Source organism: Trachemys scripta, chromosome 8 (genome assembly GCF_013100865.1).
Source record: "Trachemys scripta elegans isolate TJP31775 chromosome 8, CAS_Tse_1.0, whole genome shotgun sequence".
NCBI classification, from domain to species: Eukaryota; Metazoa; Chordata; order Testudines; family Emydidae; genus Trachemys; species Trachemys scripta.
Genome location: NC_048305.1, coordinates 12,128,808 through 12,144,175, shown reverse-complemented (window position 1 = coordinate 12,144,175; position 15,368 = coordinate 12,128,808). Strand labels below are relative to the sequence as shown.

Here is a 15,368-nt window from a genome sequence, read left to right as displayed (position 1 = left end):
ATCAGTGCTTTGCATGACAGGATTTCTTCCATTTAATTTGCTATTTTTACTTTTATAAAATATACCAGCTGTACAAATAAGCAAATAAAAATTACAAAGAAGTAAAATGTCCCTTGTTTTATGTTATATAAAGGCTCAGGAATATTCAATTATATGTCAGACAGGGGTTAAAATTCACTTTCTGTGACCTATACAAAATTAGCAGAGATACCTTTATGACAGACAAAGGGCTGGATCCTCCAGCTGGTGTAAGTCATCATAGCACCATTAAAGTCAACACAATCATGATGATTTACAACATCTGAGGATCCGGCCCAGTGTGGTAGGGACATGATCGGAATTTGTGAAATCACCCCTGTATTAAAGCCTTTTGGGAGGACATAATACCTAAGATTTCTCAGTTTATCTTATAGAACAGTTTTCCTAAAAACCTCATGTTCAATTTTGGGGACACTGCCATATTCTTATTCCCATCTCTGGTTTACTGTTGGCGGGTAGAACAGCTGTAATTATGTCCTCAACTACCCTACACCCACCAACTGGGCAGAGTTGGCACAAGTACTTAATGAAGCACAACTTTCATCATGATCTGTTACCTACAAGGATGTTGAATTCTTTTAGATCCTAGGAATAAAACAGTCAATCATTGAATGTTCCTATAGCTTCACAAAAATACACTTGTTCTAAATTATTACCCTTGTATATTTGTATACCATGTACTTCCCTATTTACTGTAACTCTTACAAAAATCATATAAATTATAATAAGCTGAAACTAGGGCTTTTTATGTTTTATTGGCCAACAAAATACTTACTTTTCAATAAATCCATCTCTAGTAAAATAGTCATGCTGCAGCAGATCTGTAGATGAGATCCTATCAGTGGGATCCATTTGTAAACAAGCCTGCAAAATATTAGAGAGGTTATTTTAGAAGGACTTTTTAAATCACATACCGCATAATGTAAGCAATGTTGTGTATTATATCTCTTTAGAGTCTAAAGCATCTTTCAGGTATAACACTACTCACTGCCTCTACGCTCTAATCAGTAATTCCTGTACAGTTGAAAGTCCTGTATAACATTATTTCATTGATTATTTTGTCATTACACCATTTTTCAGTAATGCCTATTATGTCTAGGTCCTCTTCTACTGCTATACTATCTAGTTTATTTATTTTCACTGTAAAGCTTTTTATGTTGGTAAAGATATTTTTAGGAACAGATCTCTAGCTGTAGCCAAACTTCGCTCAGTGTCGGTTGGTTGGAAGATGGCTCTAAGCCATCATTATGCCCTCCTGATCCTCAGGCTAGCCAACGGCCCACAGGTTACTCTAAATTATACTGGCTGGAATGGTCCCCTATGGACTGCTCTACTGTCTAAAGATTTCCACAGCATATTCCTCCTGCCTCCTACATAGAGCAAGTTCTGGCAACTTTACGTCAACCAGGGATTCTCTCCCTCCAGAGGGCTCCTCTGCTTTCTCTTCAGGGCAGCTTTCCCACTTTGCACTATCAAAGAAGACTAAGTGGCCAAGCATCTGACCCCTCCATTTTTATTTTTGATTGTGTGCCTATGTTCATTTAACTCCTTATTCTCACACCTTGTTGCTATTCTGGAACTTACCTAACTAGTCTCAACATGACCTTCCTCTACTCTACTCTATAATTTATGTCCTATCCTTTACGAGATGCAGAGTTATCTTTGTATTACTGACATGCACGTCTTCCAGATGTCTTTGTCCAATCAGAGTTCTCCTCAGCACCTGTTAATTTTCTCCCAGGTCCTCATTTAAATAATATCCCAAAAGTGTGGTAGCTTCCTTTGCCTGCACTTTGATTATGGTGAAGCCCATCATTTCTATATATGCTCCTCCTTCCTCAGAGGTCCTAGGTGCCCAGTAAATGTAAATCCCTCTCCTTTACCCCTTATTTTCATCTATGCACTGAGAATCTGAAGCTTCTTCTGTCTTGCTGCCCAAGCATGGTGTGGGAAGCATTTCAGAAAAAACTACTAATCTAGATCTTTCCCCAGTAATCTAAATGTCTCTACCATGACCACAATCCTCATCACTTACTCCATGTTGTCTCTAGATGTCTTGGGAGATTTAACACCTTTGCACCCAGTAGAGAAGTCACCAAACAGTTCACATCGTTGTCAGAGATCCTTCTGTCAATATTTCTATTACCACAGCCTTTCTATGTCTCACATCTGTAACTCCATTTTCTGGAGTGATCAACTTAGAAAATGGGTCCTAACTAATGGAGAATATCCTGCATCCCCAACTAACTAGATGATCAGGATGAGTAGTTCTGAGATGGGTCTGTTCAACAATATTCTTATATACTGCCTCTGTAAAGACACACAGAGAGCTAAAAGAAATCCACTAAAAATTCACCTGTTTGCTCTCTCAAGTTTTGTAGATTAAACTTAAAAAAAAAAAGAGCTTTGTTGAGCCGAAGTGATGCAATATATAAACTATACTCCCTCCCCTGAGGCTTGTGTTCAATGCTGCCTTTGATCACAAATGAAATGAGCTTGGTGGTCACAACCTATTCCCTTCTGAAAATATATCAGTATCACAAAACCACCATAATTAGCACTATTGGCAATTTCTTCTCACAATAGATTTCCTACTGAAATTGTGAGGTATATGTACAATGCAACAGAACTAGGCAGAGAAGAATGGAATAATCCTGCAACACTATACCCTCTTTAGTCTGTGTAATCATTCATTTTGTGAGTGCTATAATTCATCCACTTAAAGAAAACTTGGCTTATGGTCCTTTCACTGAATGAATGAGATTCTTCATTTTCTTGAAACAAGCAGTATTTTCCAATGCCAAAGAAAGAACTGCTGTATTCCAAAAAATTGCATTCATTTTTTCCACTATTACTCTCTGTAATTGTACAGTAGTGAATATAGTAATTAAACAGTACATATCTGTATAGCATTGGGTAGAATTTTTAAAAATCACCTAAGTGACTTAGGAGCATAAGTCCCATTGACTTTCAATGCCAGCTCTAAACAGACCAACGTGGATGGATTGGGTCATTAAGGGTTTGCTAGAGGAATTTTGGCTTGTACATGTGTGATGTTGTCTAATTAAAATATAACCATGCAAATCATTATTGCTATCACTGTTATATAATTGCAACAAATCTTATACAAAATATAACTCATGGCCAGAAAGGGTTAAACAGCTTGCAGACTAACTAACCCAATGCTGACCTTTAAAGACATGTTAGAAATAGTAATTAGGGCCAGTCTATGGCTAAGTAGGCTAAAACTTTGAAATGCAAACCTATATTGTTAGAAGTGATACTAATTGTGTGTATCTTAGATGCTACCCATGTAAACAGACAGTTCCTGTCTGTCCCTATAGCTACTAATTCAGAGATCAAAAGGGAATATTAACATTTAGATCAGGGGTCTCAAAGTCCCGGCCCGCAGGCCATCTGCAGCTGGAGAACCTCCCCACTGCAGCCCCTGAATGAGAGACGCATACAGCCACGCTGCCGGTAATGTCTGCTGCAGGCACCGCCCCCCGTAGCTCCCATTGGCTGGGGGAGAGGGACAGAGATACCCTCACTAGTCACCGGGCAGAGTCAGCCATGGAGGCAGCATCATTTGTTGCCAGGCAGAATCAGCCATGGCAGCAGCGTCACTTTTTTCCACAATGACTATAAAAACAAGTCAAAATACTGAACACAACTATCTGATGCACACCTTGCTGCAATCCTGAAGGTTTCAACTGCTCAATCACTGAGGCCAAACATCAACAAACTGACAGAACTGAAGCGTTGCCAGGTGTCTGGCAAGCACTAAAAACTCTCTGGCAGGCGAAGAATTGTATAAAGTCATATGACAGTTTTATTATTTCTAAGAAATTCAAAATAAAAAATGCAATATAAATGTTTTCTTTTCTGAACACCATCTTCAGTTACATTATTGGCCCACTGATAGGTTTTGAGGACTGGCACTGGCCCTAAAGTAAATTGAGTTTGAGACCCCTGATTTAATGAATCTTGAGTGAAGTAATGTCATTGTCTATATGTCTCTTTGAAGTTTATGATAGACTACCTAATGAATAAATTGTTCTTAGTTAATGTGTGTAACGAATTACTGGTGATGTTTAGAAAGCAGAAGGTTACATCAAAAGCCTATTGTTTACCCAGGACTGTATGGTCCACTGGAGGCTAGAAAACTATATAAAAGACCGTTCGGTCCTCATCCTGTTTATCTCAGATCTGCTTGAGGTTTCATGCAGGGGATGCCTAAGCCATAAGGACTGAGATCCAATCTCAGTTCTGACTGGACCACCCTGAAATATAAACATGGGACTATAACCTATGAACTATTTCTGAAAGAACTCTTTGCAACTACAAAGCTCATCATCTCTGCTATGTATCTGAACCTCAAGAACTGAACTCATGTCTGTATGTATACTGATCTTTTAACCATACTCCCTCTCTTTTCTTTTTTAATAAATTTTAGTTTAGTTAATAAGAATTGGCTATAAGCATGTATTTGGGTGAGATCTGGAATATTCAGTAATCTCAGAGGTAATGTGTCCAATCCTTTGGGATTGGTAGAACCTTTTCTTTTATATGATAAAATAAGATTTTCAGAAATCTTCATCATATTTGACTTGGGTACCTGGATGGAGGCCTGAGGCAGGGTTACTTCAAGGGAACTGTGTTGCTTGGACTTCTGAGTAATCAGTAAGGTATAACAGAAGCTGTTTAGTGTCGGCTTGGTAAATCTAAGTATTGAATTATCCACCATTTTTGGGGTTTGTCTGCTCCATTCTTTCCAGTTCACCCTAATTGGGTAACCTCAGCTGGCCCCCACTGGGACCCTGGTCACAACATGATATTATACATTAGGCACGGCTACAAATAATAATCATCAGCAAGCATGATACTCAGACCTCTTCTAACATACATGAACAATATCTGCCAGTAATGCACAGAGCTTGGGATACTTTTTCCTTGCATTTTTAGGGTGCTGGACTTCCGGAAGGACCACCCCTGAAAAAACTGGACTCCTTATAAAAATACTCTGAAGATGAGGTGTCAAATTCCCTGAAAGAAAATATAGTTTTCAAAATTCACTGTGAGCAGCCAATAAATCAAATACATATAATTAAGTATATATACACAATACTCTTATTCTACTATTCATGAGGATGGCTAAGCTTAATTAAAAATCTCTCAGCAAAAATGCCTTTAGGCTTCAAAGTAAAGCTGAAAAATATTCAACAATGTTAGATTGCTAAATTTCCCTCTATACTTCCCCTCCCAAAGAGGAAAGCTACATAAAAAGCAGATCCCTGCAGTAAAGACTTGTTCTGCACTATAGATTATATTTGCAGTTTGATGCATGAAGTAGTTTATACATATATAGCCCTGCAGATGATGAGGCTTTACCCCCATCTTTGCAGTTCATGTCATCAGAACAAACTACTACAGCAGCATGAATAAGGATATTGACTATGAAATGATCTTCACTCATCTTTACAATTAGAATTCTCCTTCCTACAGTTTCATATTGTTAGGAGAATAAAATAAACAGGACTTATGTTGCTACAAGTCTGAAGCTCAGTGCAAAAGAAAAAAAAGACTGTACTCAAAGAGTAGTTATGAATGGTTTGCTTTCAGGGCCGGTGCTACCATTAAGGCGAACTAGGCGGTTGCCTAGGGCGCCAAGATTTGGGGGCGCCAAAAAGCGGTGCCCCCAATTTTTTTTTACAGCGTTCCTCCCCAAGCGCGCGGCCGCCGCTCCACTTCTCCCGCCTCCCAGGCTTGCGGCGCCAATCAGCTGTTTGGCACCGCAAGCCTGGGAGGAGAATTAGAGCGGGGACGGCGTGCTCGGGGAGGAGGCGGCGGACCAGAGGTGAGCTGGGGTGGGGAGCTGCTGCACGGCTCCACGGGCGGGGGCGGGTGGAGAGCTGCCGCAGGGGTGCCTCAGGGCGGGGGGGGAGCTGCCGCCGGGCTCCCCACCCCAGCTCACCTCTGCTACGACCCCTCCCCGAGCGCGCCGTCGCTGCTCCACTTCTCCTGCCTCCCAGGCTTGCGGCACCAATCAGCTGTTTGGCTCCACAAGCCTGGGAGGGGAGGAGAATTAGAGCGGGGGCAGTGTGCTCGGGGAGGAGTCGGAGCAGAGCTGAGGTGGGGTGGGAGCTGCTGCACGGCTCCCCGGAGGGGGGGAGTTACCGTGGGGCGGGGTGCCGCAGGGCGAGGGGGGGGGGGGGGGACCGGCGGCGGGGCGGGGGGGGGCAAGGTGGAAGTTTTGCCTAGGGCGCGAAACTTCCTTGCACCGGCCCTGTTTGCTTTCCAACTGGGTGGGTGTATCTAGTGGGGTCCTGCAGGGGCCAGTCCTGGTCCAGTACTATTCAGTATTTTCATTAATGATTTGGATAATGTAGTGGAGAGTATGCTTATAAAATGTGTAGATGACACCAAGTTGGGAGGGGTTGCAAGCCCTTTGGAGGACAGGGTTAGAATTCAAAACAACTTTGAAAAATTAGAGAATTGGTCTGAATTCAACAAGATGAAATTCAATAAAGATAAATGCATAGTATTTCACTTAAGAAGGAAAAATCAAATACACAACTACAAAATAGGGAATAACTGTCTAGTGGTAGTAGTACTGCCGAAAAGGATCTGGGAGTTACAGTGGATCACAGTTTCAATATGAATCACCAATGTGATGCAGTTGCTAAAAAGACTAATATAATTCTGTGGTGTATTAGCAGAAGTGTTGTATGTAAGACACCTGGGAGGTAACTGTCCTGCTCTACTTGGCACTGCTGAGGCCTCAACTGGAGTGCAGTGTCCATTTCTGGGTGCCACACTTTAAGAAAGATCTGGACAAATTGGAGAGAGTCCAGAGGAGAGCAAAAAGAAAAATATAAAAGATTTAGAAAACCTGACTTGTGAGGATGGGTTTTAAAAAAGTGGGCATGTTTAAACTTGAGAAAAGAATACAGAGGAGGGAACTGAAAACAGTCTTCAAATATGTTAAAGGATCTTATAAAGAAGCCAGGGATCAATTGTAATCCATGTCCACTGAAAGTAAGCCAAGTAATGTGCTTAATCTGCAGCAAGGGAGATTTGGGTTAGATATTAGGGAAAACTTTCTAATTATAAGGGTAGTTAAGCTCCGGAATAGGATTCCAAGGGAGGTTGTGGAATTCCCATCATTGGAGGTTTTTAAGAACAGGCTGTAAAAACACCTGTCAGGGATGGTCTAGGCGGTTTACTTGTTCCTGTCTCAGTGCAGGGGGCTGGAGTTGATGACTTCTCAAGGTCTCTTCCACTTCACATTCTATGATTCTATAGCACAGCAATCCAATTGTTAAAACATGTCAATGTTTTTCTTAAATACTGTCTGCATTACACATCAGCAATACTCACCTACTTTTGTCACAATTTTATGGAGCAGGTCTAGGTCAGAGCTGCTGGGTAGATAAGGATTTCCAGTGGCCATCTCAATGATCATGCAACCTAAAGCCCAGATGTCCACAGGTCTAAGATCAGGAAATGAACAAAGTGCTCAACAATAATGCTGATGCTAAGATAAAACATATTTAAAGAGAGCTGATATTTTAAAAGAACATTTTTTAAAATTAAATACCTCTAAAATAACAGAATATTTGACAATATAAAAGGATAAAACATAATTAATCACACTTTAAAATAATTTCACAGTTAAATGCTGCAGTATTATTTTGTAATTAATTGTGAAGATATTTTAGATTGTGGAACTGTATATTAAGATTTATAATTAATATAGCTACAAAACAACTAAGACAGTCCTTAAACTTGTGTAGTAGCATTAACATGTATTATGAGTGAATTTGGCACATTATTCTCCAAAAGTCATACTTAACAGCAGAACTTTAATTAGCATTCTCATATGAAATTGCCAGATATTTTTGTTTCTTGTTTCATGACATTTCTCTTAATCTTCTTTTTGAGACTCAGACAATAGCCCTAATCTGATTAAAGATTATGATGTTTTTGATGCTGTAACACTTAAAGGATTACCATCTGTCTAGGAACTATATAAAAATATTGAGAATCTCCATGGTCTATAAAATTAGAGTATTCTATTTAATGGTACACCGTGTACCACTGAAGTCTGTAAAAGCTTTGTCACTGACTTCAATCGGCTCAAGATCAAGTCTTAAATGCATGTATGTGACCCCATATATGTGGGTATTTTGTTGGGTACTGGGAATGAATTTTGTTATTATTTTACTCTCCTCTAGCAAAACAAGAGTCACTCTTTAAAATATGTGACAGAGCGCATCAAACGTTCCCCTACTATGTCGAGTTACTAGAGATTTGATTTGTCAAAGTGATTTTAAATCCTTTTGTTGGTTTAACATGATTTTTATATGAAAATTGTTTCACCTACAAGCAAATTAATTTCTGGCTTTTTGTCAACAGTATTATATTGCTCTAAAAAGTGTAAGTTCTAACAATGCTGCTCCATGCCAGTTTAATAATAAGATATGTAAATAAAAATACATACTTCCCATATGTGGTGTCTTTTAATACCAGTTCTGGAGCCCTGTACCATCGTGTGGCCACATAATCTGTATAAACATCACCAGGGGCAGCTAATGTCCGAGCAAAACCAAAATCACATAGTTTAGTAATTCCCGTCTGTGATACTAAGATATTCTCAGGTTTGATATCACGATGTATGACCTGGACAAAAGAAAGAAAATCAAATCTACCTTAATAATAAAAGGGATTCTGCAAAAAAGATTACTCTCAAAGAGCATGGACTGAAACAAACATATACATTTTGCCACTTTAGGATCACAATAAGCAATACAGTGTCCTAAATTCTCAAAATTGTCTGCAGAGGGGAAGACCATAGTCTGCTACTGCTACGCATGGCAACAGCCTAATGTGTATGGGGTGGAGAGAAAAAGAGAAGTAACAGTGCACCCCTCAAAATAAAGAAACAGAAAAAATAGGCACCCTGGAGACAAGGGAAGAAACTGCAAAAAGACAGAGAGAGCTGGGGTGAAGAGCTATGTTCTGTAAGCAGGGCTGGCGCTTCCACTAGGCGACCCTAGGCAGTCGCCTAGGGCGGCAGGATTTGGGGGGCAGCATTTTGCCGCCCTCGGCAGAAATTCAGCGGTGGGGGGGTCCTTCCGCTCCGGGTCTTCGGCAGAAATTCGGCGGCGGGTCCTTCACTCACTCCGGGACCCGCTGCTGAAGTGCCCCAAAGATGAGGAGCGGAAGGACCCCCCGCCGCTGAATGCTTAGAGGCGGAGCGCTGCCACCTAGGGCTGCAAAAGCCCTGGCGCCGCTCCTGGCTGTAAGCAAATGGCCCTGAAAATCTGAAACTGGGGGATACAATGGTGCAGTAGGTTAATAAGAAAGCTATAATAATCAGAAATGGACAAGAACCATAACCCATGCTCCAAACATCTCAGAACCAAAGTTTAGATCTGGATCAAAACAGTGTGGATACAGCCCACCCCTGAGAATAACAGTACCTAACCCTTTAATGGCTAACCCTTTAATGTATTTCATCTTTTACTGCACAAGTATTTCAGTTCTAAAAATCAAAATTCAGTTGGAGGCATTTAGGCTATTATTATGAAACTATAATATTTTAATATGGAATTAACATTTTCAAACTCTGGAAGATGAAACACTATGTAAAATCAAAAAAATGTAATCAGAAAACATAACACCACTTTCTTTTAGCCTTATTTTGTAGCTTCTACAAAGTACTTACATTGTTGCTGTGGAGATACTCAATTGCTCGAAGGATCTGGAAGAGGTATCTTCTAAGTCTTTTATTATCCAGTCCGTGACAGTAATGTTGTAGCTCATCTAAAACTGTATGATCAATAAATTCAAACACCAAATGAATTTTTTTTTTCTGTCTAAATACTTCGATCAGGTTGACCAGGTTTTCATGACGAAATTGCTGTTGGCGAGAGAAAATAAAACATTCTACTGTAGCTTTTCAGTATTTATTTCTATTGGGATAGTTTTTCTCCTTGACCAAGACATACTTGCAAGGGTAGTCATGAAAGATTCACATCATTTTGTAAATATTCAGAAATTCTTATTCCCTCTACTCCAGCCTTCCCCCAACATTTAAACCAAGGCTATTCAGCTATTTTGCCAAAATGAAGCTGAATCTGACCCCCCACTTGGTAAGGCAACTCCCATCTTTTCATGTGCTGTAATATTTATACTGCTTACTGTATTTTTCACTCCATGCATCTGATGAAGTGGGTTTTAACTCACGAAAGCTTCTGCCCAAATAAATCTGTTAGTCTCTAAGGTGCCACAAGGACTCCTCGTTGTTTTTGCTAATATACTCCAGTGAGTTGCTAAAACCACTGGACCTAATTAAAAATAAAAAAAAAATCCATGCTGTACAGACTTTCAAGTCCCCAGAAAATCAACTTCTTCTCTGGTATAAAAGCTAGAACTTTCCCACCCCCCTTTGTCAGAGCTCACTAACGGTGAACCAAAAACTGCTGTCAGTTACAGGGGGATAAGCCAGGAATAATATAACTGAAATGGTTGAGAGAAGGTAAGAAAAACTCCTGTACATGCACTTTATTTGCATTGATCAATTAAAGATGCAAAGCCTCATGTCAAACTGGTATTGTTAAAAATGTGCACCATTTCCCATTAAGCTCCATATTCTATTTTTATTTATATTCTAGTTTTAGTATTTTTAAAGTTTTATTAATTGTTTATTAATGGACTACAAAGATGATGTGTCTCAGCTTTTTAATTCTAACCATTCTGAATAATTTTGGGTTACATTCTCAGTTATAGAGGCATCCATTCAGATTAATACTACTAAGGCACATGGAAATTAGTCAAGATTTAGAGCTAGAGCCTTTATTCCCCTTGACTTCTATACAAATTGGAGGATCAGGCCCTTGGCATAGAATCTGTTTTTTTGTACTTTCGCCAAGTCTTAATTAAAAATTGATAAGGATCAAATTAAAAAATAAATGTCCTGTGAGGGCAATGAGTGGGGTTGGTGCTGAGAGTCAGACTTTATGACGCAGTCATTCAACTGTAAAAAATGAATTTAAATCTTAGGCTTTGAATTTGCAAACACTAGGTTGGCTGAGAGAGAAGAGGGCAAGCCAGGTCAAACAGGAATCTGTCCCAAACCATCTCTAATGTGTTTAACAAGAAAACATAATACATTATGTCTGCATTAACTTTCTTGCAGGATCCTCCACATGCACTGCTTTTACCTCCCCTGAATCCACTGCATTCGGGGGAGGTAGGGGACTAGGAAACTCCTTCACTGCCACAAAATGATGCTGGGGAATCTCTGGGAAGGAATAGGTGGCACAGAACTGGGATGACGACTACATCACACCCCTGTGGTGATGGTGTAGGCTGTAGGAAATGTACTGGAGAAAGGGCCTGGGGAAAGTGGTGTCTGGGTACTGCTGTATTCTGGTGATGTGCAGCTCCCAGAGTGGCCTCCCTGGGGCTGCTGGATCTAGGCACCACTCAGAGCTGCAGACCTGGAGTTTAGATTGGAAAGTCACAAAAAACTGGCTTTGCAGCCACTTTTGCTCTTCCTACCCAGTTTCCTGATGCAGCTGAGGATCTAGTCCCAAAGAGAATGCACATGAGTTATCTGAAGTCAAATGGTAAATCGGTGACAGACTCAAGCATGGGACTCAGTGACTCCCAACCCAATATTAAAAATGGGGAATGTTTTAATTTTATAAGTCAAATATGTATGTAGATTGGTAGAAAGAAGTTAATGTGTTTAATATTTCTCTTACAGTTGAGAACCTTCAGCAAAGCTGCCATGTATCGCAATAGACTGAAACACAATTTTTGGGGACAAGGGGTAAAGAAATTACAAATTTATCCATGTCAACTGCATCAAAAGCTGACACCAGCAGACTTTTGTGCCAGTGCAGAAGTCCATAAGACTACACAGTGGATTAACGGTCTGCAAAATTGTGGCAAATTAAAAGCCCATCAAAATTCATATCCATGCTCTCTACTGTTTTAAATATTAGAGACACAAGGTTAATATGTTCATAAATATGGAGTGTTTAACTTATCAAGTTTCTTTTAAAATCATAGCCACAAGTTTTATCTTCACTTTACTTTTTATAGTCACTTTATTTTTTAAAAGGCTGGGCAATAAAATAAGTCAAATAACACGCTTTTTCTTGGTATATTTTATGTGTTTAATAGTCCAGGTATACACCAATAATGATGCAAATTTTATTTCTAAGCACTTTCCCTTTTGATTTACAAAATGATTAAAGCAAAAGAAGCAAACCTTTAGAAACTTTATTTCTCTCATAGCAATTTTGTTGACAGATTTTTCTGGTTTCTCATAGAATATCTTAATGGCTACTATCTGTCCTGTTTCCTTGTGTTTGCACTTCACTACTGTTCCATAACTCCCCTCTCCCACTTTGCCAAGGGTCTCGTACATCTCCATCTTCCAGTCTGATTTTTATTTCTTCATAGAAAGAGAAAATGTTAAAAATTATTTTGAGGCATACACTATTTTTTAGTTTTCTTAAACTATAATTTGCAGACAACATTAGCAAGGTGAATTACTCCTACAGACAGCAATAACTCCATTGTACATTTTAAATATTTGGTTCCATGTGTGAAATTTATCCCAGTAAGAACAATAATAGTCTGATTGGACGGCAGGATGAGGCCCTTTCTCAAATGTGCATTCCCAGTTCAATCAAGTGGTCAACTGCAGGACTGGTGTTATAGACAATATCTAGAAACTTCTTAAATAACAGTACATTTAAAACACTTCTTGTATTTAACGCTCATTAAAAGGAAAGGAATGAACAATTAAATCATGAACAATATAAGAGGCAAAGTTAGTGCGATAATATTCATATCATTATACAAGTCTAAAAAATGTAAAGGTAAGGCAAAGAATGAACAAGACGACTTTTGAACAACCTAAATAAAGTCAAATTTAACATATTTCAGAAAGTTCACTCCAACAGTGAAATAAACATCATAGTCCAAAGAGCGTTGATCAAAATCAGCCCACTGGAAACTCCTTTGGTCAGAGAGCAGGGCCTCCCTTATAATCTCCGTTTGGAATTCCTGAATATCTCCACAAGTTTTTAATTTAGCCATACTTCATGATAAATTTATTCACCACATTTAGTTATTAAAAAGTTCATCCTCCTTTCATAGAGTATAGGTGCATAAGATAGTTGTTCAAAATATTACAAGAAATAAAGGGTTTAACCAAGACAAGAATAATTTGACCTCTGCATAGTTTATACCACTGATTACATGAATACACAAAATTTGCTCTTATCTACAAATGAGGAAGGGGCATAAGAATGAGAAAATCACAACTCCTTCACTGACTAGTCAGTGAGGTCAAAATCACTACATTTATTGGGGTGTGGTGAAAGCAAACCAGAATAACGCTGTGATTCACTCTCTCAAACTCTGTGATCTGGAAATGTTTCAAAAATAACCTCCGTCATTTTATGGGTGGCAGGTGCTTCTTGAGAATCCAGACAGACCTTAGCTACCCTTTGCCCAGAATCTTTCACATGGGTCTCTCACCTGAAACTCTTCCCAGCAACTGCCCACACCCACAATGCCTGAAAAAGAGAACCAAATCCTCCCTGAAACCCTGATCTAACTGTCTAGGAATTTATATGGAGTTTCTTAGTGCAGTATCTGTACTTCCCCCACACGGGGGCACATGATTCCTCAGGAAGAGTCCAACTCCCCCCGCCCCCCCTTCTTCCCAATTACTACTAGGGCTATACATGGGGAGAGAACAGTTACATTCCACGCCTTGCCAGGTTTATTACACACCTGAGGAGGGCCCTGACTGGATGACAGCTGCCCTCGCAATCCCAGAGAGACACTGGAAAAACTCCTCACTTGAGCCCTTGCTCCTCATGCTCGAAATCAACAATCCCCCAGCCTCCCGCCAGCTCCCCGCTCCCCAGCCACGGCAACATCCCCTGCTGCCCGGCCCAGCCACCAGCCCCTGCCCAGCACAGTCTTCCCCCAGCCCTAGCTACTCAGCCAGTTCAACCCCGAGCCTAGCCACCAGCCCCTTCCCCCAGCCGCCATCACTGCCTCCCTGCCGCAGCCGCTTCCCCTGCCAGCCCCTCGGCTCTCCCCCTGGCCCGGGCAGTTCCAAGCCCCAGCCTCCCTGAGCTAACCTGACCTGCTCGAGCCCGCTTTCCATGCTGGGCCCGGCTCGGCACGGTTCTCCCCCACGGGCCCTGTTACCATAGCAACCACCCGCTACAGCAACAGCGCCCGCAGCATCCGCCCACGGGCCGCGGTGCTTCCGTGACCTCACAGCGTTCCAGCCGGAAGTGACGGCAAGGCGCGGGGTCCTGGGCGGCAGAGGGGGAGAAGGCGGGGCTGTTGGGGGTGGTAATGGGGACGGGGGAGAGCAGGGGACGGGGCTCTGACTGGAGCAGAGTTGGGGGTGGGATTCAATGGGGGGGGGGGGGGGGGGGGGGGGGGCTGCCGGTGATTGGCGGAATGGGGGGGGGGCGGGAGCGACAGCGACGCAGCTGCCTGTCACGTCACTGACAAGCAACACAGAGCGTGGGCAGGGGCACAGTCATGCGTGTCAGCATCCCTGCCCACGCACGGGATAGACTCGGGCGCCCTGTTCTCCCCCAGCCTTGGCAAAAGGACGCGTGTGACGTCGACGTTATATTTGTTCGCACATCAGTCGGGCTCAGCCTGGGGCAGTCATGTGCGGGTTTGCCGCGGACAGGTCATGCCAGGCACTGTTCTCGCTAATCTACATATGCAACAAACAAACAGCAGTTCTGAGCACCTTATGAACTCCTATAGTGTCTATACATATATGAAGTAACCTGTCCTACTGAACAAGCTCTCTTAATATATTTATGATTACAGACAGAAAACAAGATAACAAAAATGCACTTTTAAAATCCAGAGGTTAGAGTTAAGGTTGTGATAAAATACCTACTTCTTTGGGCTTGGTAAAAATAACGGGGCTATGGTTATGTTAATATTTTGGGAGGCAGCGTGTTATATTTCTTTTCTCAGCCTTTACCTGCTCCATTTAGGGCTCAATCATTACTTTGTTTTGCTGCCTCAGAAGCCGTCTGGAAAACGGTGTCTCGGTCACAATCTGGCTCCCTGTCTCCCTCTGGTTCTGGGGCGGTATCCAGCCTTACAGCTGGTACAACATACATTCCTTGGTGCTCCACACATCCACATCTTCGTTGGTTTTGGTGAGACAGTCTAACATGGTTACAACTCTGAAATTCATTACTAGTAGTGGCTTTGCAGAAGCTGCTAATCATGATCCTTATATCCAGTTA

General features: G+C 41.3%; 1 protein-coding gene across 2 annotated transcripts in view; it reads right to left on the bottom strand.

Annotated features, from left to right (window-relative positions):
• The window catches only part of LOC117881203 (serine/threonine-protein phosphatase 2A catalytic subunit alpha isoform), a 77,695-nt gene extending 63,301 nt beyond the window's left edge, over positions 1-14,394 (bottom strand). Inside the window, exons 1-7 of one of the 2 annotated variants that reach the window (XM_034778126.1) lie at positions 14,225-14,394; positions 12,326-12,511; positions 9,770-9,964; positions 8,543-8,721; positions 7,420-7,532; positions 4,946-5,085; positions 815-903 (exon numbers count right to left, since the gene is read on the bottom strand). In XM_034778126.1, the coding sequence (XP_034634017.1) occupies positions 815-903; positions 4,946-5,085; positions 7,420-7,532; positions 8,543-8,721; positions 9,770-9,964; positions 12,326-12,490 (881 nt within the window). In that variant the 5' untranslated portion in view covers positions 12,491-12,511; positions 14,225-14,394. The remainder of the gene's footprint in view (positions 1-814; positions 904-4,945; positions 5,086-7,419; positions 7,533-8,542; positions 8,722-9,769; positions 9,965-12,325; positions 12,512-14,224) is intronic. The other variant, XM_034778129.1, reaches the window with a different exon arrangement.
• Between the last annotated feature and the right edge of the window lie 974 nt (positions 14,395-15,368).